Source organism: Sminthopsis crassicaudata, chromosome 3, assembly GCF_048593235.1.
Source record: "Sminthopsis crassicaudata isolate SCR6 chromosome 3, ASM4859323v1, whole genome shotgun sequence".
NCBI lineage: Eukaryota > Metazoa > Chordata > Mammalia > Dasyuromorphia > Dasyuridae > Sminthopsis > Sminthopsis crassicaudata.
In genome coordinates, this window is record NC_133619.1 from 236,181,987 (window position 1) to 236,209,017 (window position 27,031).

Below are 27,031 nucleotides of genomic sequence, written 5' to 3' on the forward strand. Positions count from 1 at the left end.
GAAGGCCTTAATTGCTCAGTCACACAAATAGCCAAAAATCAGAGTCAGGACTTATATCCCAAACCATTCATTTAAAGTGGAATCTTGCTAAGTCCTATTGTCCTATGAGAATAAGTTCACTAATGAGTTCTGTTTCCCTCAATTAAGATTCAGCCTAATTACATGTAGATAGACATGTCAGTAGAAGGTAGGATACTAGGTGATTAACATTTTTAGCCAAAGAAACTCATGAAAAATATCTACTCAGGTGTAGATCAATTGTAATCTGAATGAGTAGATGGGATATCTGATTAATGGAATATTAGATTCTTGGCAAAAGTACCCCATGAGATGAAAGTCTCTCTTCATATAAAGAAAATAGTGTCAAAATTAAGCCTCAACTTTTTATTTCAAAACTTAGAAATGCCTGTAATGGGTTTATTCAGTAATATAAAATCAAAACACAACAGAAACATATAACTGTTTTGTTATATTACTCCTTTTGAAAGTGAGAAAGACCTTATTCATTGTGTGATTCAATCAACAAGAATTATTTTAAGTGCCCTACTATGTGTTATGCACTGGGGATACATATATAATGAATCTTACTTTCAAGGATGTTATATTCTAAGAGGAGAGACCACAAGTGCATACATAAAAACATATAAAGAATAAATATAATGACATACAGATTAGTAGAAAAAAGGTAGTCTTGGAGGAAGAACATTAACAATTGAGGGGATCAGAGACTTCATATGGATCTGATTCTTGAGTCAAACTTGAAAGGGAAGTTTTCTATAAATCAGAGGCAAGTAGGAATGTATAATACTGCATGAGGGATAGTTAATACATAGTTATGAATACATAAGATAAGGTGTCCTATGTGAAGAGAGAGAGGTCTGTGTAGATCACAGAGTCAGAGAAGGAAATAATTTTCAATGAGGCTGAAGAAACAGGTTGAAAACCAGGAGGTAGAGCAGAGGAAGCTGAATATTTAGATAGAAAGAAAACCAAGTACAAGTAATGTAGCAAAGAGAGAGTTTTTATAGAAAAGAGTGACAACAGTTCCAAATGTGGTAGATAAATTAAGAAGTATGACCACTAAAAAGAAAGACTTCCAGTTTGGAAATTAAGAGACTATTGACAGCACTGGAAAGAGCAATTGTCGAGTGATGAGTTCAAAAACCAAACTGCAAAAGTTCAATCAATAAGTTAATGGAGAAGTAGAGACAAGAAGTGTAGATAATTCTCCCTCTGTACTCTGTCTCTCCCCAGCCCAGGAATGTGGCTAAAGTGGGGACAGAGAATATGATATATATATTTAGGGATTAAAAGGTCTAGCAAAGTTTTGTTTGTTTTTTAAGGGATGTTTGGAGGTATTAGAAAATATATAGAGACTGGCTAAAATTTTGTGAAAGAGGGAAAATGATTAAAGGCTCAATCTGCTCAATTGAACAAGAAGAAAGGTTAGCAATGGCAATAAAAAAGATCAATTCATTATCTGACACTAGAGGAAAATGGAAAGAATAGGGAACAATATAAGGAGTTTGAGAAGAGAAGCAATAAAGAGGTAGGCAGTGTAGAATGACATAATTTTGTCTGTAAGTAAGGTATTAGGCCATCATCTGAGTGAACATGGGGAAAAGAGGTGAACTGGGAAGATTTAATGAAAGAAGGTTGTAGGGAAAATCTGGTGAGAAGTGACTATTTGATTATTTGAATTACTCCTCACTTCAACTGAATTATAGAGGCTAATGCTTGAACATTTTATATTTCACATTGGATAAAAGATTTGATTCTGTTTTCATAGCAGTATATGAGTGAATACAATACAGATGCATAGTTATTCAATTGTGTCTGACCCTTCATGACTATATTTTGAGATTTTCTTGGCAAAGATACTGGAGTAGTTGTCATTTGCTTTTCCAGCCTTTTTTTTTTTTTTTGGCAGATGAAGATCTGAAACAAATAGGTTACCTAAGGTCACACAGGTAGGAAGTGTCAGAATTCAGATCTTAATTTCATTTAATCCATTATTAGATTAATCATTAAAATATTCTTCCTTCATTTGTATTCTCCAAAGTTCCTTTTATTGGATTAGTTCTATCTACTGTCACAGTGTTTTTTTAGCTACCCCAAGGGCTTTTTTGATCAGTGGTAAAACTAATTATACAGCATTTCACTGTAGGGACAAGGAGTACCTTTAACTCAACATTATCTTGCTCAACCTGGATTTCTTGTGAGAATAATTTTCACCATTACTCTTTCATCCCTACCATTCAAAGAGAGGAGAGGGATAGCCTCTTCATCTTCACATAAAACTGACATACAGTGGTAAGTGGCTATTGCTCTGAAACTTACATACCAACTTTGTTGAGCCATTTCTACCATTAGGAAACAAAATTTTTGCTGGATAGCACGATGAATGTGGAGTTAAGAAGGATTCAAATTCTGTTTTTAATACTAGACAAGTGACTTCGACTTACTTTCTAAATTATAGATGGGTTAAATCTATATCCAACATTGATAAAAATAATAGGTCTTTAATGTAAATGTGTCATGTGATTGTTGCCTTGCAAAATCTGTTATTTATCATAAGTATCTTTGTCTTAAGGGAAGGCATATCTCACAATTCAAAGAGAAGAAAATAAATACAAAGGTATAATAGTCTGGCACTAGAATTTTCTCTCTTCTACAAAGGATCGTAGTTTATAGCTACCAGGGATATTATAAATTATCTAGTCAAACAAAGGATGTATTACTAAACATTTGACAACCAGTACTCCTAAACTTAAATATACTTATGACACACTTGTAAATTTAATCTGCATTATCAACATTTTTTCTATCACTTTCTTAAGTCTAGACCAGGGATCATAGCTACAGTTTACATGCCAAATCCTACTACTTTTTTTGTGTGGCCTGCAATCTAACAATAATTTGTACAATTTTAAAATAATGTTTTAATGTATTTCAAAATAGAAATAGAAAAATTCTCAGTTTACAAGTTGTACAAAAACAGGAAGCCATTGGATTTTGTCCTCTCATCCTAAATTTCTCATTCCTGATTTTGACAATCAACAAAATAACAGTTTCAGTCCTGGTATATAGCATTTACCAATTTATGAAATATACTCACTTTTAAAATTTATAAATTATAAATTTAACAGCTGACTTTCAATAGCCAGTAAGAGTTTATTCCAGTACAGCAAACCATCTCTGGCCCTATTTTCATTTTAACTCATGAGATAAATAAGGGAAGCAGTATTTTCATCAATTTCCAAATGAAGAAATTAAAACCAAGGGAGATGTCTCCCATAAGGTATTGAGTATCTTCATTAAGGATAGGATTTGGCCCTACATTCTCTGAATTTAAATCCAGTGTTCTGGATCTAGGGAGGCCACTTTGCTTCAGTCCTTTTGAAGAGAGACAAGAGAATCAAGTGAAAAATCTAAACTAAAGTGCTAATTCCAACTATTAAAGCAAACTAGGTCTGCCACTTACTTCTATTGCCACCACCAGTATTTTACTAGCTACATGTTGTAGACAAATCACCTAAATCAAATTCTCTGAAGTTCAGTTTACTCACTTGTAAAATGAGGCTAATAATATTTCACTATTTATCTCAGGCAGTTTTGAAAGGATATTTCTTTGTAAACCCAAAAGTCTACATAAATATGCTATTCCTATGAGATGAATAGGCAGATTGGACAATAAGAACTGATAGTTATTTTAATGGAAATCTTTTTATAACTTGAAGATTTTCTTCTTTTTTCTTGTTACCTGCCCAGGAGCCCTTATGACACCTAACACAAAGACACAACGGTTTGAAGTCTTGAAAAATGGCACATTTATTATTAGGAATGTCCAGCTCCAAGATCGTGGTCAATACATGTGCACTGCAAAGAACCTTCATGGTGTAGACAAAATGATTGTCACATTATCAGTAACAGCTCAGCAGCCCCAAATATTAGCTTCCCACTATCAGGATGTCACAGTTTACCTTGGAGACACAATTGGAATGGAATGCCTGGCCAAAGGAACACCACCCCCACAAATTTCTTGGATTTTTCCAGATAGAAAAGTATGGAGGAGTGTTTCAACTGCTGAGTCCAGAATTATGCTTCATGAGAACCGTACCCTAACTATTAAGGAAGCTACTTTTTCAGACAGAGGAGTTTACAAATGCATAGCAAGCAATGCTGCTGGAGCAGATAGCCTGGCTATCCGCCTACATGTAGTAGCTCTACCTCCCATTATTCATCAAGAGAGGCAGGAAAACATCTCACTTCCTCCTGGGCTTAGCATTCATATTCATTGCACTGCCAAAGCAGCTCCTCTCCCTAGTATTCGTTGGGTAATCTTTGATGGCACTCAAATCCGTCCTTCCCAATTTATCAATGGGAATTTGTTTGTCTTCCCAAATGGGACACTTTATATCCGTAACATCTCTCCCAAAGACAGTGGAAACTATGAATGTGTGGCAGCTAACATGGTTGGCACAGCCAGGAGAACAGTTCAGCTCAACGTGCAGAAGACTTCTGCCAATGCCAAGATAACTGGGAGCTCCCCTCATAAGACAGATATTACTTATGGTGGCACTCTGCGCCTAAACTGCAGTGCTTCGGGGGATCCATGGCCAAGGATTCTCTGGAGACTGCCTTCAAAGAGAATGATTGATTCACTTTTCAGGTAAGTGATCGATTTAGTTTGGCACTTAATTCTATGCAAATGGCATTTTAATTATCCCTCTTATGGAAAACACACATAGTGGAATAGAGATATTTCCTCCCAGATACATTGCCAGTATTTCTTTAAAAGGGAAATGATGGGTATATTTGGTAGCTAGGTATCACAGTGAATAGAGCAGTGGGCCTAGAGTTAAGAAGATGAGTTCAAATATGGACTCAAATTCTTATTGGTTATATGACCCTGGGCAGACCATTAAGCTTCTGTTTGCCCCCCTTCAACTGCAAAACAAGAACTATAATATCAAGAAATAGAATAATAATGTTGTGAGGATAAAATAAGAATAAAATTTATAAAAATCTTTGTAAACTTTAAAGCATTACATAAATGCTGTTATCATTATTGAGTTTAATTGCCTCTCAAACTAAAACTGGATAAAGAAAGGCCACAGATATTCTCTATAAATAAATTTCATTTGCTGTCTTCTGCCCCAATATATACAGTACAAAGATGCTGTTGGGAAAAAATATTCTCTGTCTCTTTTTTTAAGAAAGATTGGAAACTTAAAAAAAATCTCATCACATTTTTCTTTATTGTTAACATATAAAAATTCAATTAAAATAAAATGCTTTATAAACATTATTCACTTCAATCTTACTGGAAGTTTTTTTTTTTCATTTTCCCATAAATGTTTTCAGTAAATGGTAAAAAAAAAAAAAAAAAAAAAAAAGAACCATGGGATTTTGTCTTTTTTTTTTAGATCAAAATACACAAGGATGTTAAAGTATTTAAAAGCCTAAAAAATGTTGTTATTCTGCTTTTCCTGCAAAAAATATTGTCCTTTCTTCCCTAGTATAGGGCTTGGAACATAGAACCATAGTAAATGCTAACGTAAAATTAATTTAATATCTTCAGAACTATCCTCTTACTCACCTCCACGTCATTGGAGAAGTCAGGTTTACAGGAGCCATTTTGTTGTATAATCTGGTTTACATGAGGGTTTCTCACAACCCTTTCCCTAGGACCCAGGGATCATCACCTAGGAAACATGTATATAATGGCAAGGTTCCAGAGCATAAGCTTACACATGGTATGTCTTTCTATTATGTTTAACCTTTCTTGGTCATTTTCCATTAAGGAGAAATATCTGGACACAGCTTTCTAATATTCGTTAAACATTTGTGCATTTGGAATCTCCTATTTAATTCCTGTCAAGTTAGAATTTTAGTCTGCAATACATATAAATCTATCTCCCCCCCAAAAAAAATTCTCACTGAATATGCATTCTACAATTTGATAGATTATTTTAAAAAAGGAGATAGCAACATAATTATTCAGTTGACTCACACTATCAAATGGCATTCCAACAGGAAAATATGATGCTTTACAACATTTTAACATGGAATTCAACTTTTTAAAATGTCCTTTAACATTCATATGCTTTCTTGTGGTTAAAAACTTGATTATTTATTCCTACTTCAGTAAGTCCTCTGAATCAAATGTACTTACAGCATTTATGAAGTTAGAGTTACCTCTTGGTTTCCCCAAGTAATAATTTCTTTTGTTAATGATTTTATTATAGATAAAGCTATAATATCAATGCAAGCTATTATATGTAATTTGCAATCAATGATTTCTATTAAAAAATAATGAATGTCACCAAAACCATGCATATTCATTCTAAAATCAGTGGTCATGAGTTCAAATTCTACCTTGTACAAACATGAACCATTGGACAAAGCAGTAAAACTTTGATATTTAAATTTCTTATTTATATAATGAGGGGAAGGTACATTCCAGCTCTAAAACTAAGATCTTATAACTTTTCATTTCCATCAGAATTTCCCATCAATGATTTCAATTCACTTTTAATTTTATTATTGTTTTATACAGTTGTAATTTCCATATTCTCAGATCTGCTAGCTCTATTTTATTCACATTTTTCACATTTTTTCTTTTTCTATTTTTATTCATATTTTTTTCACATTTATATTTTCATTAAAACTTTCCAAATTTACTTATGTGCTTCATACCCTTAAATATAGCTGGTATTATATCCTAATCTTTATTTTACAATTTCTTTATTTTAAACATTTAATCTCTAATTTTTTGTTTGTATATTTGTTTTTTTTACTATGATAAATGATGACACTATAAAAATCCTTGAATAGATAATCTTTTAATTATTTTTTGATGAAGCACTTGAAATGACAATAGAATTATTTGGTCAGTGGATTTTGTTATTTTGGTAACCTTTACTCTACACTCAATATTTGCTTTGCAGAAAGATTCTCCTGGTTTGCAACTTCACAAACAATATGAATGAATATAGTTGTTTCTTCTTAACGTTGGGTAGCACAGACTTTTGAAGATATTAATTTTGTTCAATTTTATGGGTGTGGTATACTATGACATAGTGCCAAAGAATTTTTATTTATTTATCAATTTTTATTATTATCAATTTAATTTATATGTGAGATATTCATGAGGAGGCATACTGGATAAAGAAAGGCCTAAAGTGTGTGATTTTTCAGTGTGAATTGATTAATTAAAAATTGGTAGCTTATTGTGTTTCTTAATCCTATGAATCAAAGACAATTTTAAAACACTAAAGCTAGAGCTAGAGGAAAGAAGTGGGAAGTATTTGAAGGGTTACACTTGTAGAATTAGCATTGTTCCATTAAGTAGAACTAAGAGCAAAAAATAGAAATAGCATGAGGCAAATTTCTCATTAGCTATAACTTTCTGGAAGTGGCAGTGATGTTCCTTTCACTGTAATTTTCCATTTAGAAGTATGTTGACAACTTTCCTTAGAAGTTGTAAAAAGGAACTGCTTATTCAAGTATCATTATACCTGATGTCTCCCTGTTGTCTCAATCATAAGATTCTGTTTTCTTAATTCTCTACCTGGAATTCAGTGAATATTTGACAAATACTCCTTGAATGATTGATGAATGGATTGATTTTTTAATTTTGATAATTCGGAAGTTAAATTTTCACTAAAAACCTTATATTTTGTACAATGCTTGAATGTCAGAAATAATTCTGAATTAGTTAACTACTTATTGATGTTTATAAAACATACTAAAAATTTTTCCAGTGATGATATGATTTTAATGGCAATCCATTTTGCAAATTTTACTTAGAGGGAACATGGCACATGATCATCTTCTGTCTTTCCAAGTTGAAAACAAACTAATGCCAGAGCTAAGGTTTTAGTTGGCAAGTATCAGCCAGTTCTAGTTACAGTGGCCTACGGAAGCTTCCTTTTGCCAGGTGCTGAGGAAACCATAATTTAGCCACAAGATTCTGTAAAGAATATTTTTATGTGATTAAAATTACTACTGCTATCATGCTGTTTTTAATATTGTGAGGTATATCAAAACAGTCATCATGAGTAAAAATAATGAAAAAAACTTTTTCTCTAAAAGAAAAATAAACATCAATTTATTAAAGATTAATTTAGAATCAGTTTCTCCTTGACTTGACATTTCTTTTGATATTAATGTACAAATGATTTGTGTGCCAAAGAAGCACTTATACTAGCAGAGGTAATTCTTGATTCAATGGTTGGGTCAGCTCAAGTTCAGAAAAAACCATGGAGGTCTCTTGTGCAATAAATCATTTTACCATTCCCTTAAGTCTACAAAACCCTTTTCGACATTTTCCAGTAGCAGCTCATGCATGAATATTTTTCTAGCATCACATGTTTCCTTTTTGTTTTAGTGAACAGAAGTCAACATGTATGATCAGGAGACTCACATCTTGTTTCTTTTCTTTCCCATTTAGCTTTGATACCAGAATCAAGGTATTTGGAAATGGTACTTTGGTTGTGCATTCTGTCACAGAAAAAGATGCAGGGGACTATCTGTGTGTTGCTCGGAACAAGATCGGTGATGATTATGTTGTTCTGAAGGTGAATGTTATGATGAAACCTGCTAAGATAGAACATAAAAAGGAGAATGACCACAAAGTCATCTATGGTGAGGACCTCAAGGTTGACTGTGTTGCTACAGGCTTTCCCAATCCGGAGATTTCCTGGAGTCTTCCTGATGGTAGTATGGTCAATACCTTTATGCAGTCAGATGATAGTGGTGGACGGACAAAGAGATATGTTGTTTTTAATAATGGAACACTCTACTTCAATGAAGTGGGAATGAGAGAGGAAGGAGACTATACCTGCTTTGCTGAAAACCAGATTGGGAAAGATGAAATGAAAGTTCATGTCAAAGTGGTCACTGAACCTGCAGCAATCCACAACAAAACCTACTCCATTGTTCATGTGCCTTATGGGGATGTTGTTACAGTGGCCTGTGAAGCTAAAGGAGAACCTACTCCAAAAATAACATGGCTTTCTCCAACCAACAGATTAATTCCAATTTCTTCTGATAAGTACCAAGTGTTTAGGGATGGCACTCTTCTTATTCAAAAAGCACAGAGATCTGATAGTGGGAATTATACATGTGTGGTGAAGAACAGTGCTGGAGAGGACAGAAAAATTGTCTGGATTCATGTTAATGTCCAATCCCCCACAATCAATGGCCACCCCAATGCTATAACAACAGTCAGAGAAATAGCTGCAAGAGAGAGCCGAAAGCTCATTGACTGCAAAGCAGAAGGCATCCCAGCACCACGGGTCTTGTGGGCTTTTCCAGAGGGGGTGATTCTTCCAGCTCCTTATTATGGAAACCGTATAACTGTCCATCGCAATGGCACATTGGATATTAAAAGCCTAAGAAAGACAGACTCAGTGCAGCTGGTGTGTATTGGTCGCAATGAAGGTGGAGAAGCAAAGCTAATTGTACAGCTCACAGTAATGGATCCTTTGGAGAAACCTGTTTTCCGGAACCCAGTCAGTGAAAAGATTACTGCTATGGCAGGTCACACTATCAACCTCAATTGTTCAGCTGAGGGAAGCCCTGAACCTAGTATTGTTTGGATTCTTCCAAATGAGACAGAACTACAGAGTGGTAAACATTTACAGAGATTTTACCACAAAAAGGATGGAATGTTGCATATCAGCAGTCTCTCTGCTGCAGATGCTGGAGCTTATCGTTGTGTGGCTAGGAACAAAGCTGGTTATACTGAGAGACTGGTGTCTTTGAAAGTTGGATTGAAACCAGAAATTAGTAATCAATACCCAAATCTGGTGAGCATCATCAATGGTGAGACCTTGCAACTTCACTGCATTGCTCAAGGAAGTCAGAAAGCCCAGGTGTCTTGGACACTGCCTAGTGGTATGGTTTTAGAGGGTCCCCAAGTAGTTGGACGCTTCTCTCTATTAGAGAATGGCTCACTAACTGTGCATGAAGCATCTGTGTTTGACAGAGGAACTTATCTTTGTAAGGTTGAAACAGAGTATGGCTCATCTGTTATGAATGTTCCTGTCATTGTTATAGCATACCCTCCCCGAATCACTAGTGAGCCAACACCTGTCATTTACATTCGACCAGGGAACACAGTAAAAATGAACTGCATGGCTATTGGGATTCCCAAAGCTGAAATAACGTGGGAGCTACCAGACAAATCACATCTGACAGCAGGGGCTCAGTCCCGTCTCTATGGGAATAAATTCCTTCATCCTCAGGGCTCATTAATCATCCAGCATTCCACACAAAGAGATGCAGGCTTTTACAAGTGCACTGCAAAAAACATCTTAGGCAGTGACTCTAAAACAACTTATATTCATGTGTTCTAACACACCTTTCTGCATTGATGAACTCCCAAGAATGAAAAAATAAGCACAGCAAGCAAAATGTCATTTAAAAAAAAAAAGAAGTGAAGGTTGATAAAGGGAGTTAACAGAACATTATCATGATGGATTGATCAATGCCCTGTTGATTTTATAAGATGATTTAGATCCTTTTCCTTCTTGCCAAAGGAAGCAATGTAGACACTTTAATGGGATTCCAGCACCTTTTGGGGATTTCCTTTTGGGTTCACAGAATATATGTGGCTTCATGTGATATTTCATGGTACCCAAGATGTCAGCTACATGTTACTTTTTAGAGCAAAGCTACCCCCAGTGGCTTGACAAGCACCTTAAGGATACCAAAGAAGTATTAACTATAAATGAACTGCAGTGATTGAAAACCAAAAAGTGCTTTGTTACCACATTGAGGATACATCATTTATTTGCCTCCTTGCACATAATCAATTCTATCAAATGAATACTCTCCTATTTGTTTTTTTCTCTACCATTTCTTCAAAATCAAGATAACTGATCATGGATTTAGAAAAATGAATGAGCTACTTCTAATAAAAACATTTCAAACATTAACCCTACAAATTATGTATGAAAGAACCACTTGAACCAATCTATAGGGATGGAATTCAATCATCATTTACTTTTATGTGTTGTTGCTTTATTTTTTAACCTAGACTATGAGACTAAAAAGACATATGATGATCTCTTGTCTCATTTTTATAAATTATTGGTCTTTACAAGACTCAGATATATAGCTTCAGATGTGGAAACTGATTTTCAGGTCCTGTCCAATTTCCCTCAATTTAACTACCTGATAATATTTTTGCTACTCATCTCCCTCTTTACCTGGAGAAAGATGATATTGGATATTTCATAGCAAAGAGGGATCTTTTGAGTCAGGAGGAGATGGGAATAGATTGAGGTAGAGAAAAGCAGAACAAGCTCTGACACTGTTGATCATGTAGACTAGAGCCACCCAAAAAGCTTCTGACTTTTCTTTGTGGTGTCAAAGGTATGAATACCAGGACCTCTTTTCAGTCCACCTCCCCCAGGTCACTAAATCAGTTATCCAGAATCTAATATTGTCCTGGATAGTGTGTTGACAGTTACTTCCATGACTGCTTTAATGTGCTGATATGGTCAATGTACTGTACATTTTACAATAAAGAAAAATTTTCCAAACAAGTTGACAATGATTAAAAAAAATTGTTATTTTTTTAAGTATTGAAGAATTTCAAATACATTTGAGCTTAAGTTTCTTCAGACATAAAATGTTCTGATAATCTTTAGAAACATCTTACTTGTATCTACCACAATTCCTATAATATTCTCAATAAAAATTTTTACAGATAAAGAAGCTAAGTTATACTAAATGACCACAGATTTTATGAATGGATAAATGTCACAAAGATGTATCGCAAAAAAAGGATGCTTAGATTAATACCAAGTACATCTCATTTTGTTTCTAATACTGCCTATCCAGGGGAGAATAACAAAAGTGATTGAGGATTTGAGAAAGTTTTCTCATATAGTAAGAAAAAAAAAGATGGAAGAGGATTTTTCTTTGCAGAAGAGAGAACTGGAGATAGAATGACATTGTAATATTCATCCAATCTAGAAAACAGTCATTGTCTGTTTTTAGGGAAAATGGAAAAAGAAAAATATAAATCAGATTTTTAGGGTTGTTTTGACACTTGTTTTTCTTGAACCAAATCTATCTCCCTTGGTGTGACAATGCACTAAGAATGTGAAGAGATAAGAGTGTGTTGAACCAATTCAAGGAGAAGATATAGTTAATTTTTTAGTATGTGTATCAACAGAAATCAACAAATGCTACAAATCAGGATTTCATTTATTTTTCTGATTTTTAGATTTAAGGAAATTATGGAAGAAAGGTTAATATTGAAGATTAAATTTATAGTGTGCTATGTGTACATTCCACACACACACACCCCCTAGAGAGACAAATGCTAAACATTTACCAGCATACTCCTGCAAAGAATTAATTATAAGTAAGCATCAGTCTATATTCAATAATTGTGGTGACAAAGTTCATGAGTTATTAAATAATATGATAGGTTCCAAGAAGTAATCCCTTGTCTCTAAGTAGAAATATAAAGGAAATAAAGGCTGTATATATGGGTGTATTTGTATAGGAAAGAAAGGAAAAAGGAATTCTAGTTGTGGCACTGAGTAATTGGCCAGTGCCAACCAGTGGCATGCAAATCCAAATTACATATAATATCAACTGGCATGAAATACCAAACCAATAGCAATTTTTTTCTGAAAATTTTCAATAATGAGGCAGAAGACATTTTTGGAGGAAGCTTAGGGTGATTTTATCTGGAAAGAATGATAAAGCATATTTTTCTTCAGGTTGCTTATGCCATGTAAGTCTATGATTATGAAAAAAAAATAGTAATGCTTAAAACACTTCATGCCCCAGGCAATGACATGTAGATCTTCATAAATCTGAATTGCATATGATTCTATAATCATTTAAAAAAATAGTTTCTTTTTAATGACTAGCTTCTGACATCTGGTGCATGTGCTTGTAAAGTTGTTTGCACATGCAATAGGTCTTTGCTAGCAGTAAATTGGAAGTATTTCATTACCCCCATATTTTCAATGAAGAGAAACACATGCTCTTTAAAGTTTGGTTCTCGGTTTTATATTCTCTTTTTTTTTCATGTCTGTACTAAGTCAAATGAGTTTATTCTTTTGCCAGGCTACTGAATGTATATAGCCCATTTTTTCATTTAAAACTCGTATCTTCTGAAAGTGGGATTACTTGAGTCATACCATTTTGATAAAAATTTTAACTTTTTAAATAATCACTTTTTAATGTGATTTCATATGAGTGAGTTCTTGATTCAGAGTAGGTACTTAATCATGTTTATTCATTGATAAATTGTCATTTAAACCTTACTGAAACTTTGCGAGGTAAATAGGATGGTTAATATTATCTGAGTTTCACTGGTGAAAAGACAGAGGTCAAAGGACTTATTAATGCTTGCTTAATTGAATTGAACATTCTACTCCTGTGCATTCTTCTGTGAGAAATGTCTTCCGAGTCCTTAGTTATAGTGTTCTTTCTTTAGGTGGTGATGTGGATAGAATAATAAACTTTGGAGAAAGGAAGTCCTCAGTTCAAATTTTGCCTCAAATATGACCAAGTCATTCAACTTCTAACCTCAGTTTGTCCATTATAAAATGGAAATAATAATAGTACCTACCCTACTCCCCCAGGATTGTTGTATCAAATCAGATTAAAATATGGAAAATACTTTGTAAACCTTCAAGTGCTATATAAAGGTTAGCTACTATTCTTAATGTTTATCCATTTTAATATTGTAATTTCTCAGATTATAAGTTTCTTGAGAACAGAGAAAATTTGGAATTTTTTGTGAGAATTCTAGTATATTGTGCTATGCCTTGCACATGAGAGACAGTTACTGAATGCTTGTGCAACAGGCCCCCTGACAGTTTAGATTCATTTAAGTTTATTGTAGCTTTAGATCTTGGTGATTTTTCTTTTACATATAAAGGGTTTATTAATACAGTGGACAATGTATTGGTTTTGGATTCAGCAAAATCAGAGTTCAATTCCTATCTCAGACACTAGATGTATGATCTTAGGTATGCCAATGAACCTCATATGTAAAGTGCTTTATAAACCTCAAAAGCTATATTAATGCTATTATATATCAAATACCTATTTTGTGTGGTCTTAACATAATAATGATCACCATAATAATCATATGTGATAAACAAACAGCTAGTAAATTGTCAAAAAAATCAAGATATACATAGGAAATAGAGATAACAGGAGAATGTTATAAATACTCAATTATGCTATATAAACAACTAGAAAATTAAATCATAGAAGAGGATAGGATGCTGAGCCTAGGGTCAGGAAGACCTGAATTCAAATCCAGCCTCAGATACTCACTGGCTCTGTAATTCTGTTCAAGTCACTTAATCCTATTTGTCTCAGTTTCCTTATCTGCAAAAGTAGCTGGAAAAGGAAATAGCAAACCCTTCCAATATCTTTGTCAAGAAAACTCCAAATGAGGTCACTAAGAAACAGGCATTAATGAAAGAATAGCAACAAATAAATCTAGGGACACAACATTTATTTAGATCTTGCAGTTAGAAAGATCTGTATTGAAGTTTCACTTCTGACACATACTGATTGTGTGACCTTGGGCTAATAATAATTTAACTCCATAGAATTCTACATTAACTTCTTAGAAAACAAATTTAAAAGATGGTACCTATCTGTACTGGAATGGAGAGGGAGTTCCCTACATCCATGAAATCTCAAATCTTATTTTTAAAAAGTTTAAAATTAAAGCACAGATGATGAGGGAAAAAATAATATTTCATTTAAGCCTTGAAAGGTAGGTAGGATGTGGAAAGATAAAAAAAAGAAATGTGAGTTTTGGTCAAGGGAGATAGTAGAAACAAAGGGGGGGTAGTATAAATTGAGAAAAAGAAATTAAACTTCCATTTGATCAAAATGAAGGGTTCACATTAAGGCATAATAGGATATAAGTTTACATAGGAAAATTAGGCATTTTGGAATTGCTCTAATAAGGTGCCAGTACAGAGTCAGATAGGGCAGTAATATAATGCCAATATTATTTTAGGAAAGTAAGCTTAGGTTGAGTGAGTCCAGTCTGAATGCAATGGGTCCAAGCTTAAATGCAGGAAGATTACTGAAAAGACTGCTGCAAATGATACCTTAGACAAGAGACTGTGGAGAACAGAAAACAGAAGAGAAAAGGACTGATGATTTCTTCCCATAAATAACAAGATGGACAACTAAAAATGTGCAAGGCTGCATATGTCATATGAATTCAGATGCTTATACTGAAAGGTTTTTCCTATTGGAGATTGGGCCACAAATGGAAGTAACTTGTTAAAAAGAAAAAAAAAAGCATCAATAAAGTTAAAAAAAGGGGGGGGAGACATTTCAAAGAAAGATTTGACAACAAATGGTGGTTGATCATGGAAAATAACAAAAAAGAAAATTGAGAGAGAGACTCTTCATGGAAAAGAAAATGATGAAACCAAACTTACTAAGGTAACAGCATAAGTAGACAATATTACTATATCCTATGGTCAGTTAGAAATGTGGAAGTAGTTCCAAATTGTTAATTCACATTTTAAAAAAAATTAAGACTGTTGCCTTGTTATCATGTGAGCATAATGATGTACTCAAACCTAAATTAGGGATTGGGACTGATACTATAACTATAAATATCAGAATATTTATCTATAAAGCATGGCTTGGATATGCCTAGGTATTCTTGTGCAACCAGCTCTTGTTCTCCCAACATATACGGATATTGGTATATCCATAAATTTTAATTAAAGTTATAAAAAATAAAATTTCTTGCAGAAAGTCAGTAGAAGGCCATATTTTGATTCTGGGTATAACAATTTTTACATTTAAATTGGAGAATGAAGAAGAAGGTACAGTACAGATAAAAATAAAAAGAAGTGGTCAAAGAATGACATGTCAAACATGGACATTAAAGTTTATGTGTCTGTTTAGAAGGGGGAGATATAAAGGTAGAGAGACTTTCTGGCATGTCAAATAATATTATTAAAATAGTTGCCCATTTTACTTTTATGTGGGGCTAACTTGTCAATACCTAAACAAGTCCAATGGACTGTGAAACTTTGGATAAGCCCTTTATCCTTGCTGAGCTTCATTTTTCATATGCTTGAAATAGGCTAAGGTACCTGTCTACTTATAAAGTTACATAATTGACAGGTTGTAGATTAACCTAATGATGGCAGAAAAGAGAGTTCAACAAGCTTTTTAAAAAAAACTCACCTCTTTTCTCTGACCACTTCTTTTTATTTTTGTCTTATTTTTGTGGGATCAAAAATTACCCTGAACGCTTGAAACATAATCTGAGGCAGAGCTCCAAGCCAAAGTAGTTTATGAAAGGGACCTGACCCCTTCTAATGAAGTGAACACCAGATATTCTTCATGATCTGAGATGCCCCCTCCTTCCAGAGTCCTGTTTTATAGGTTTTGATGCCTAGACATTCTAAAGCAATTTTTTTTCAAAATACAAGAATAAAAAAATCAATTCTATTGGTTGACATATGACAGATAAACTAAAATAAGTAAAACATATATCAGCAAGGTCATAAGTTGGATGAAGCAAGGATTATCTCTTCTAGCTAGATGGTCACAGGATTGATGGATTTTTCTTAGATTAGGTAAGAGGAGATAGTACAAGCAATATGTGCATTCCTAGGACATATGAGAGGGACTTTCTATACCATGCAACCACTTATATATTTTCAGTTTGGTCATGGAATCTGAGCAAAATAGGATGGAGATATCTGTGTGAGTATTTTTACCAAAGTTTACAAACAAGTAATGAATATTACATTAAAGTTTAAGAACTATTGTAGGAGTCTTTCTATTAGAATCTTTATTCCTGTATAACTTATACAACATATAAATTAATACATTGCTTATATACATTATTAGTTGACTGACTCACTATATTTTACTAAATACATATATTGAAATAATAACTATAATTACTTCCTATAGAACCATAGTGAATTAATACTGATTAGAGTTAGAGTAGAGGTTCTCATTGAATCAACTCTCCAATTTTAAAATTTAATTTAATTAAATTTAAATTAAAAATTAATTCATTAGCATTTCCTCCATTACTTTCTTGTCTATGTATCAATAGAATAATAAGCTTTGATTTTTAGCATTTGCTGATTTCCCAGGTATAAATGTTCATAGTGAAAATTTAACAATTGGCTCTTGTGACCTGATTTGGATTGACTCTAAGATAGTCTTGTACAAGTGGAAGGGAATGGTAATTTACATAGCTCTAAATACATTCAAGGCATTGTTTTAAGGTCCTTACCTCATATTATATTATTCAATATTACCTCATTCAGTTCCACAGCAACCCTGAAAGGTTACCGGTGTTGTTATTATTCCCATTTTACTGTTGAGAAAATAGAGCTTAACTGACTTTCCCAAAATTATACATTTAATAAGTATGGATAAGTATCTGAGACTGGATTTGAACTTCTCTTCCTGATCCCAGGCTAGCACTCTATCCACTATGCAACCTAGATGCCTCCAATTATTTCTTTATCAGAAGATGTGAATGTAAATAATATAACTTGTCTTTTTAAGTCTTTCTCTTCCTCCTCATTTTCCCTTTAATCTTTTGGTCACTTATAGTAAATGAAAGGTAGTTAAAACGATTTTACTAGGTCAATAAGGACAAGTTGATCATTACTTTTTGTTCCTCCCCTTTTTTGATTTTCTTCTCTATCTTATCTCCATCTTATCTTCTATCCCATCCATCTTTTCATGTTTGCATCTTCATTTCCCTATATTCCTCTGTCTTTTTTAAAATAAAATACAAAAATTCCCTCCCCCACTACACAAATTGTCTCTGGTGACTGTCATTTTACTAATTTCTTAGCTACCATTTTGCTTTTGTATACTATACCAATAGAAATAAATCATATATATGCCAATATATTTCAAAGCACACATGTAAGTGAGTCACTCCTGAAAGAGGAGTGAAACCATTGCCAAATGAAGAGTAATTTTACAGGAATCCTCTTGGGAGTGTTTTCACATTGGGAAAAGTACTTTTTGGCATGGAAAGGCACTTATTACAACTATTACTTTTAGTCATTTAAAAGATGGTTCTCATATGGTTAAAGGTAATGGAACATAATAATCGTGGAAGATGATTGAGGGCAAGCTGAAGGACAATGGGAAAAGGCACAGTAGGTACTAAAGGGGTGATTTAAAATAAAATATAAATATAAAATCATAAAAACATAAAGTGGAAGACATTTTTGATTGTAAAAGGAAGTTGACTAATCATGCAGTGAGAGTAAGGGATGATAAACCAATCTATGTGCTCCACTGATATCCAGAAAATATTAAAAGACCTAGCAAAAGTGTTCTTTCATGTTGGGTATATTTTCTATTGAAGATTTTTAAAAGAACACAGACAATAATTACACAAGATGAAAAAGGGACAAATGAGTTGGACTCTGCAGTGAAAGTAATAATAGTCACATTGATAAGATCATGGACCCACTGGATTATCAAATTAGAGAAAAATATACAATTTTAAGTTATCAAAACAGAATATAACACAACAATTCTGGACTTAGGATGAAGTTTTAGTCAAAACTATAACCAATCTTCTAGTTATTAAATTTAGTAATATTTATTTTGAAATTTAAAAATGACATTCTTTTCTATTATTGTTTCAATAACATAATGATTTGATTAAAGAAGACTATAAGAAATTGAATGTATCCAGTAAATGTTCAAATTGATCTTTTATGTGTGCTAATGTCTTGACAATTGGGGGTAGAGCCAAGACGATGGAGAATATGCAGGACTTTGTCTGAGCTCTTCCTGGCTTTCCTCCGAATCAACACCTGATGAAGTGTCTGAACAGATTTGACCCATAAATATTTGGAATGTAACAAATTTCCAGCAGAAGATATCTTGAATGGACTTCAGGAAAGGTCTATCTCAATGGGGCAGGAAGAACCATGGCCCAGTACAAGGAGGCCCCATGCAGGGAATCCATTGGGAGATTCTTAGCCAAAATATAGTAGTATTGGCTACTCTATCCTGGTTTAGAAGTCAGTGGATTAACAGATTAGTTGTAAAATCTGGAGTTATAGAAGACAAAGAGTGAGCCCCTAAACCTCAGCATAACAGGTGGGACTAGGCCATACCCATCCCACTAGGAAGGAAGATTTTAGCACCACCACTCCAGAGCACTGTTAAACCCCTGTCATACTGTAAAGTTAGCTGTGGACGATCTCCTCTGTGCCCACAGAGCAGACTTAAACCTTTAAAAATGATTTTTAAAAAAGGTCTTGAACAATTCATAATAATGATGATAGTTTGTGAAAATCATAAAAATGACAATTGCTATTATGAAGTATACCAATTCCCTACAGTTTGGGTTGTAAAATGTCTTTACAAATAGGAAAAATCATATAAACAGTATCTTTTCTAGGTAAAGGATTAGCTGTATACAAAAAGTTATACACAAATGAACAGAGGAAGAAACAAAGTCTATGCTCACAGAAACAAGACCAAAATCAACTGAACATTCCAATAGAGACTCACTTTCTTATTCATGATTTTGGAAAGTAAGACATTTGTAAGGCCAGGATTTAAACTAATGGGGATGGGAAAAATCCATGATTTGAATTTTCCTGACAAAAATTAAAAAGCTGCTATACTTACCATGTTTAAAAATCAAGGGAAAAATATGTATTGACTTCAACATGAAAAAGCCAAGAAGACAGTGGAATAAAGACCACCCAGTGTCAGAACATAGTGCTGAAGCAATGTAGTAAATTTAGGGACTAGGAATTTTGGATACCTCATTAGAAAAAATATATAGATTATAATGCAATATTAGGCACACATTTTATAAGAAAAGATACTTTTTAAATGTACTTTAGTCACATAACCAATATCTTACTGTTCTTTTTATCATTATCGCTATGATTAGGCAGGTATACAGTATTACTTTGTAATCATCTATCATTATAGCTTAAAGGAATTCTAGAAAACAGAAAATTCAAGCTCTTCATTTTTATAAATGAGGAAACCAAGTCACATATTTTATTATGTAGAGTCAGTATTGGATCTCAGATTGCCTATTTCTTGACTGCTTGCTTTTTTCATTCTTCCATCCTGTCCTTCAGTCTGGACAACAGTTGACATTCATCAATTCCATGCAACTTTCCAAAAACTTATCAATAAACCAATATTGCAGTTCTCCAAACATTTGGAGGCAGAATTCATGTGTTCCATATACAAGATATACACAGGCTGAAGGCACGGGATATTAAGTAATTTATTTTCAGGAGAATTTTTTTTGAGATTTGGACTTTCAAGTTGTGTTCATGATGCTGTGAAGTAGAGTTGTCAAAGACTCAGATTGTGGCCCAACTAGATTAAAATGTAATTGGGAACTATTTAACAAAATAAGTATGTGTATATTATATATATATATATACATAATATATATAATAGAATTTAAAGAATGTTAATCTATGATTTGCCAAGAAAATATACATCCAAAGAGTTTTATGTACTTCTATATATTCAATTTTCATTGGTGTTCCAGAACACCAGATGTCTGTCTGAAATAGGATCTACCAGAGAAATTACATCTAAATTCATACCTAGAGGTAGGTTGATGGATAAAAATGACTCTTATTCTTTAAATTTTGACTTAGTTCAGAAGATTGCCAACAGCTTCCATGGGTACTATAATTTGTTCAGGTGACAAGTCGAAATTAAATGCAGTCAAAATTAAAAGAAAGCAGGAAATTAGAAAAATATATAGTAAGTTTCTTATAAAGGCCTCATTTCTCAAATATATAGAGAATTCAGTCAAATTTATCAGAATTTAAGTTATTTCTTGATTGATAAATGGTAAAAAAAAAATATGAATGGGTATTTTTTAGACAAAGGAAACAAAGCTATATATAATCATGTGAAATAAATGTCCTAAATCAGTATTAGAGAAATGCAAATTAAAATAGTTCTGAGATACTAATTCAAATCTATCAAATTGGCTAATGTGACAGAAAAGAAAATGACAAAGACTGGAAGGGATGTGGAAAAATAGGGACCCACGCATTGCTGGTGGAATTGTGAACTAGACCAACTAATCTGGAGAGCAATTTGGAACTATACCCAAAGGACTATAAAATGGTGCATATTCTTTGATCTAGCAGTATCTCTACTAGGTTTATATCACAAAGAGATTTTAAAAAAAGATGAAAAGGACATATATACACAAATATATATTTATAGAAACTATTTGTATTGGCAAATTCTTGAAAATTGAGGGATGCTTATTAATTTAGGAATAACTTAAGATGTGATATGTGTAATGGAATTCCATAAGCAGTGATGAACAGATTGATTTCAGAAAGAACCTGAAAAATTGAAATGATTAGTACCAAGAGAACACTGTATACAGTAAAGGTAATATTATATGATGATCAAATATGAATCACTTAGCTATTTTAATCAATAAAGCTATCAAAGAAAATTCTAAGGGATTTATGATGAAAAATGCTATCCACCTTCAGAGAAATAATTGATGAAGTCTGAACATAGATTGACACACAATTTTTCACTTTATTTTTCTTGCTTTTTAAAAAATACCATTGATAATATGGAAATATGTTTTATAGAATTTCACATATATAATTGATATCACACTTCTTGCCTTCTCAATGGATGGATTAGATTTGGGAGGGAGAGAGAGAATTCAGAACTCAACATTTAAAAAATAAGGAATGTTAAAACTCAATAATATTTTTTTAAATCCAGTAAAAGAAGAAAATAAGGGAGGAATGCTGGGGAAAACTATAAGAATGTTAAAATATAAATAAAAATTTTTGAAAAAGAAAATATGATCCATCTTGATCCTGATGTTAGGTATATGAATTATACAATCAATAGTAATACTGAGCTAATTACTAATCACTTGACAGAATTTAAATGTAAATATTCAGGTCTAATATTTTGATTTATATCTCTCATCGTTTTTTGAACACCTATACACAATCTATAATTTTCTCCCTTAATATAGGTTCCTTGATTGAATGTTTCACAAGTAAGACCAACTGCTGATTCTAAGCCTTTGTTTTCTGGCTAAATAAATGATTTCCAATTCCAAAGAAGTGGCTATTAAAAAATAATATCTAATGAAAAAGTAATACTGATAAAAATACATTTTAATATTGAGTTATTTAGGGACTCTACATTACTTTTCAAGTCTTGACATCTAGGCATTGTATGATGCTTGAGAAAATATTAATTTCTCTCATGCCTGAGTTTCATTTGAAAAGAAAGACATATAAATTTGAGTTTATCATCTGATATCTGAAAGCATTAACTTTGCTGTTATTATCACTAAAATAACTAATGCAAAAGCAAGCCAACCTTATCCTATGATAAGTTATGAATATATATCCTCACTTTACTTCTTGCCAATAGGACAAAGTTCCTGTTGAAGGTATTTTTTCATCTTTAAGAAGCTCTACTTCCATGCCCCAGACTCCATTTTAGACAAACAACTCTAGTTAACACTGCAAGGCTGTGTTTTTGAATAGTGAACATCACCTTTTTTTCCTCCTAGACACAGACGCCATACTACATCTTAACCACTTTCATTCCAATGTTGCTTTATTCATACCCTTCCCAATAACCTTTTCTACTTCTAACCTTAAAAATAGTAATCAAATCAATCAACACTACTTTTCCTAGAAAGTATTTATATCAAACATCCTATAATACCAATTACCTTTCTTTGTCAATAACTTTATTCATAATTTCTCGTTCACTATCATTTACTATCAGATCCAGTGCTTTCTCATATAAGAATGAAAACTTAAAAAAAAATTTCAACTTATTAGATATCAAAGACTATCTTGTTTGCTTGTGTTTGTATATCCAGTAAGTAATATCCTACCTGGCATATAATAAACGCTTAATTAAAAAACTAATTTATTAATTATTATTTAACTCATTTATTCATAGGTATTTGTGATGCATCTAAAATAGAACCAGACTGCTTTAAACTAACTATAGAACTTATTGATATTTTTACACAAATATCAAAAGTATATATGTGCCTTTCTGGACTTCTGGCCACTCAATTTTTCAGTTGTCTTAGAGATAATTTTAGGAAAAATAGGATCGAGGACTACAGGTTGGTCAAAGTGACATGCATTATTAGAGATAACACTATGTTACATTAATTTGGAAGGGCCAAACCAGTTAGAATCATTTTATAAGGTACTCATCTAATTAAAGCACACCCCAAACTATCTTTGTATATGCTAATCATGAATAATCTAAATAAGGATCCACTATAGGAGCTAGAAGAATTCTACTGATTTCATGGTGACATTATAGGTTTATGAATCATTATAGCTGTGTTGGTTAACCTTTTCTCTTTCCTTTCTTTGGTGGAAGGAAGTAAAGAAGGGAAAGAAGTAAAAGGAAGGAAGTAAAGAAATAAGGAAGAAAGTTAAAGAAAGGAAGGAAGGAAAAAAGAAAGTAGATGGAATAAAGAGAAGGAAGGAAGGAAGGAAGGGAGGAAGGGAGGGAGGGAGGGAGGGAGGAAGGAAGGAAGGAAGGAAGGGAGAGAGGGAGGGAGGGAGGGAGGAAGGAAGGAAGGAAGGAAGGAAGGAAGGAAGGAAGGAAGGAAGGGAGGGAGGGAGGAAGGAAGGAAGGAAGGAAGGAAGGAAGGAAGGGAGGGAGGGAGGGAGGGAGGGAAGGAAGGAAGGGAGGGAGGGAGGGAGGGAAGGGAGGGAGGGAGGGAAGGAAGGAAGGTGGAAAAAAAGCAAGAAGAAAGCACTTATTAAATATCTACCTTGTCCTAAGTACTGTGCAAAGAAATTTACTAATATTTACAAAAGAGAAAACTAAGACCTGGTTTAGGTAACTTGTTGAGGGTTACATAGCTAGTATTCATGATTTCATGTTGAGCATTCTACCCATTGTAAGAGACCATCTGGCTAATGTATATGTGTGTGTATGTGTGTGTGTGTGTGTGTGTGTTTGCATACACATATGTACACATCTGTATGTTCTTTTGGGGGTTTATGACTTGTAAAGAATAATAATTGTTTCTTTAAATCCAGTCTTTGGTAATTCACCTATGTATGATAGATGGAAAGTGCATTGAATTTGGAGTCATATGAGATCATGTATTAATGCAGACTTATGAAGGTTGAGAGTGTCACATTCCAGTACCTTTTGTTGCCACAGCAGAGTTCTTGGTCACAGACTTAGTGTTAGAAGAAGAAAGAGTGTCCTCCCAATAGGCACACATTTTCCAATCCAGTCTTTGGGTTCCTATGTTTCTTACTTTAAGATTCTGCTTATAAATGTGGTTGCTGAGATCATTAGGTATAACTCTGTATTATAGTTTTTACTTCTAAAAAGAGAATTGATGTATCTGGGAGGTAGAGAACAATCAGACAAAAACCAGCTGATGGAAGTGGGCAGACAAAAAGTGAATCAATTAAAGTTTTACTGAGGTTAGATACACCTATAATGATGGGTGGTCAGAGAGAATGGATATAGGGTAGTGTGCTGGAGTCTTGCATAAATTTAGATGCCCAACATGATTGAAGTGAGTAAGTTTTTTTATAGAGCTGTTATCTGAGACAAACAGGATCCATCACTGGGGGAGGAACAGGAAAGATTGGACCCAGGATGCAGGTCAAGGTTCAGGGCTAGTGTTGACTCAGTTTGGGAGTTGGGAGAAATACCTGATATTTGATGGCTAGTTGATATTATATATCTCCCCATGCCCCCAAGGAAAAATGGAGCTTAAGATCCTATACGTCTTACTCTGACAAATTAACTCAAGATTTTTGAGCATCCCCAAGGCGTATTTGTTAAATGAGTGAGGGAGGTTATTTTGTTCCTTACCACTGGCTACAAATCTTTATTTTGTTATTCTCTCCATGTGCTATTACAAATCACTTCATCCTGACTTCAATTTTCATGTTTTAGCAAATGCAAGTTTGTATTAAATGATTTCTAAGATTTTGGGCCTTAATTCAATGATTTCTCAATCCCTGAACAACATTCTGAGAATCTGGATCAACTGGATTTCAGGAGCACTATTTAAGTAACCCCAAATCTAGCTATGTAAGGAAGAAAAACATGGTGAGGTTTGGTTTTATTTTGTTTGTTTCTTAGAACTCTTATCAGTTCTATTGCTTATGGTAGCAGCTTTCTGAAAAAAAAAAGTCACTAAAAATAGTTTCTGATAATTAAACTAAATAGTGATTTTTTTTTTTCTTTGAGAAAGAAATAGTCAAGCAGGGGTTCTCAAACTACAGCCCTCAGGCCAGATGCAGCCAGCTGAGGACTTTTATGTGGCTTGCCAGATTATGGCAAATGGGCTGAGGGTGGAGACAGAGTGTGAGTTTTTGTTTTTACTATAGTCCGGCCCTCCAAGAGTCTGAGGGACAGTGAACTGGCCCCCTATTTAAAAAGTTTGAGGACCACTGGAAGGCCTTCAAGAAGTTGAAAGGAGAGGGGAGTATCAGAGCCATCTATCTAGAAAGACCACATCTGTGAACATCTGGCAGAGACTCCATGTACAGCAGACCAGCATCTAATAGAGTTGTGTTTAAGAGACCAGCAAGGAACAGACTTAAAGGGAGCAGCATGATGATACCATTAGATGTTAACAGCCATATAGTATTGCATATTCAAGTTACTACTCTAGGCATGCTCCCTGTAACAATTGATGTCTACATATGTGCTCCTTTTCTGGCTACATATAAGACCTAAATGTATGCCTTTCTATGTGTCTTCCATACCAAATATTCGATTGGACTATTTATGCCTGACTTGTGGTAGAGGCTTTCAACCTTATATTGCTGTGATAAGCCATAGCCAGATAGATTATATATTGACATCATGACATTATTTTGATTTTCTTTGAGCACAAGGGATAAACAATAGCAGCAGCAACAACAATAAGAATATCTATATAACTATATATCTATATCTATATCCATATCTATATATATATAGATATATATGTTTTCTGAATGTGTGTTTAAGCTCTCCAGAAATAATGTGTGCTTCTGTGCAAGAATATGCTCCAAGATTATGAAAGAATTTTTTTTTTTTTGCTATTTTTGTTGCTACTTCCCATGTAGAAAGCTGGAACTCTGAAAAGGTGTATTTGAATCAAGCACAGCAGGGTCTTTATAGTTAAGCACCTACTCAGTGTGAGATAATGGTTCTCTAAACATATATTTAATGTGATAAGGTGATGTAATGGCACATGCTCAGTGGGCTGTAATGATGTAATGGTACTGAGGTATTTAAGAGAGTCTCAGATACAGATAGAGTCTCTCTCAGCCACAGACACAGAGAAGACTCAACTCCAGATTCCAGATTCTATTTTTGACTATCCTCCTGGTGGTCTCCTACCTCCTGCACTCTTCCACTAAGATCAAGGCTGGTCCCCAGGTCCTCCAGAAAGCTAACCCGAACATTACAATTTCCTTTTATTAAATTATGTTATCTGTGCATTATTGTTGTTCATCCTTCATTAACAGAGGACCAATGCCATCATAAAAGAGTACTATCTTGACTTTCATGTGAATGGACTTAAATGAGGCAGAACTGCAGAAAGTCATCAGACTCATTTTTTTCCTAGTCATCTAAGTCCAGTAGTAAGATAAAAGCCAAGATATTTGGCAATGATCCAGGATGCATGGAATGATCTTTCTAAATTAAAGTCTTTTTTATTTTAAAATATTAAAAGTAAGTATGTATAGGGGCTGTTGAGCAACGATTTTGAGTGGATGCAAACAAATAAGGCATCTTCAACCCAAGTTATCTGTACTCTTGGGTATCTGTCCTGTGAGTTAGGGGTGCTCTCAGGTACTATAATGAAAAGGATCTTTTATTATTAGTTAAGTACTCTTTTCTTGAATTTTTGTCAAATAGGCTCATTTACACCTTTTGCTTTCTGCTGCTGGTATTGCTATTAACCACAACTGGTTGCCAAAGAGGAAGTTTTGTAATAAAA

The 27,031-nt window shown here is 33.6% G+C and overlaps 1 protein-coding gene across 1 annotated transcript in view; it reads left to right on the forward strand.

Moving 5' to 3' along the window:
- MXRA5 (matrix remodeling associated 5) overlaps positions 1-11,558 on the forward strand; it is a 35,039-nt gene extending 23,481 nt beyond the window's left edge. The window contains exons 6-7 of the mRNA XM_074300205.1: positions 3,772-4,672; positions 8,459-11,558. Of these exons, the coding sequence (XP_074156306.1) occupies positions 3,772-4,672; positions 8,459-10,367 (2,810 nt within the window). The 3' untranslated portion in view covers positions 10,368-11,558. The remainder of the gene's footprint in view (positions 1-3,771; positions 4,673-8,458) is intronic.
- Positions 11,559-27,031: the final 15,473 nt, after the last annotated feature.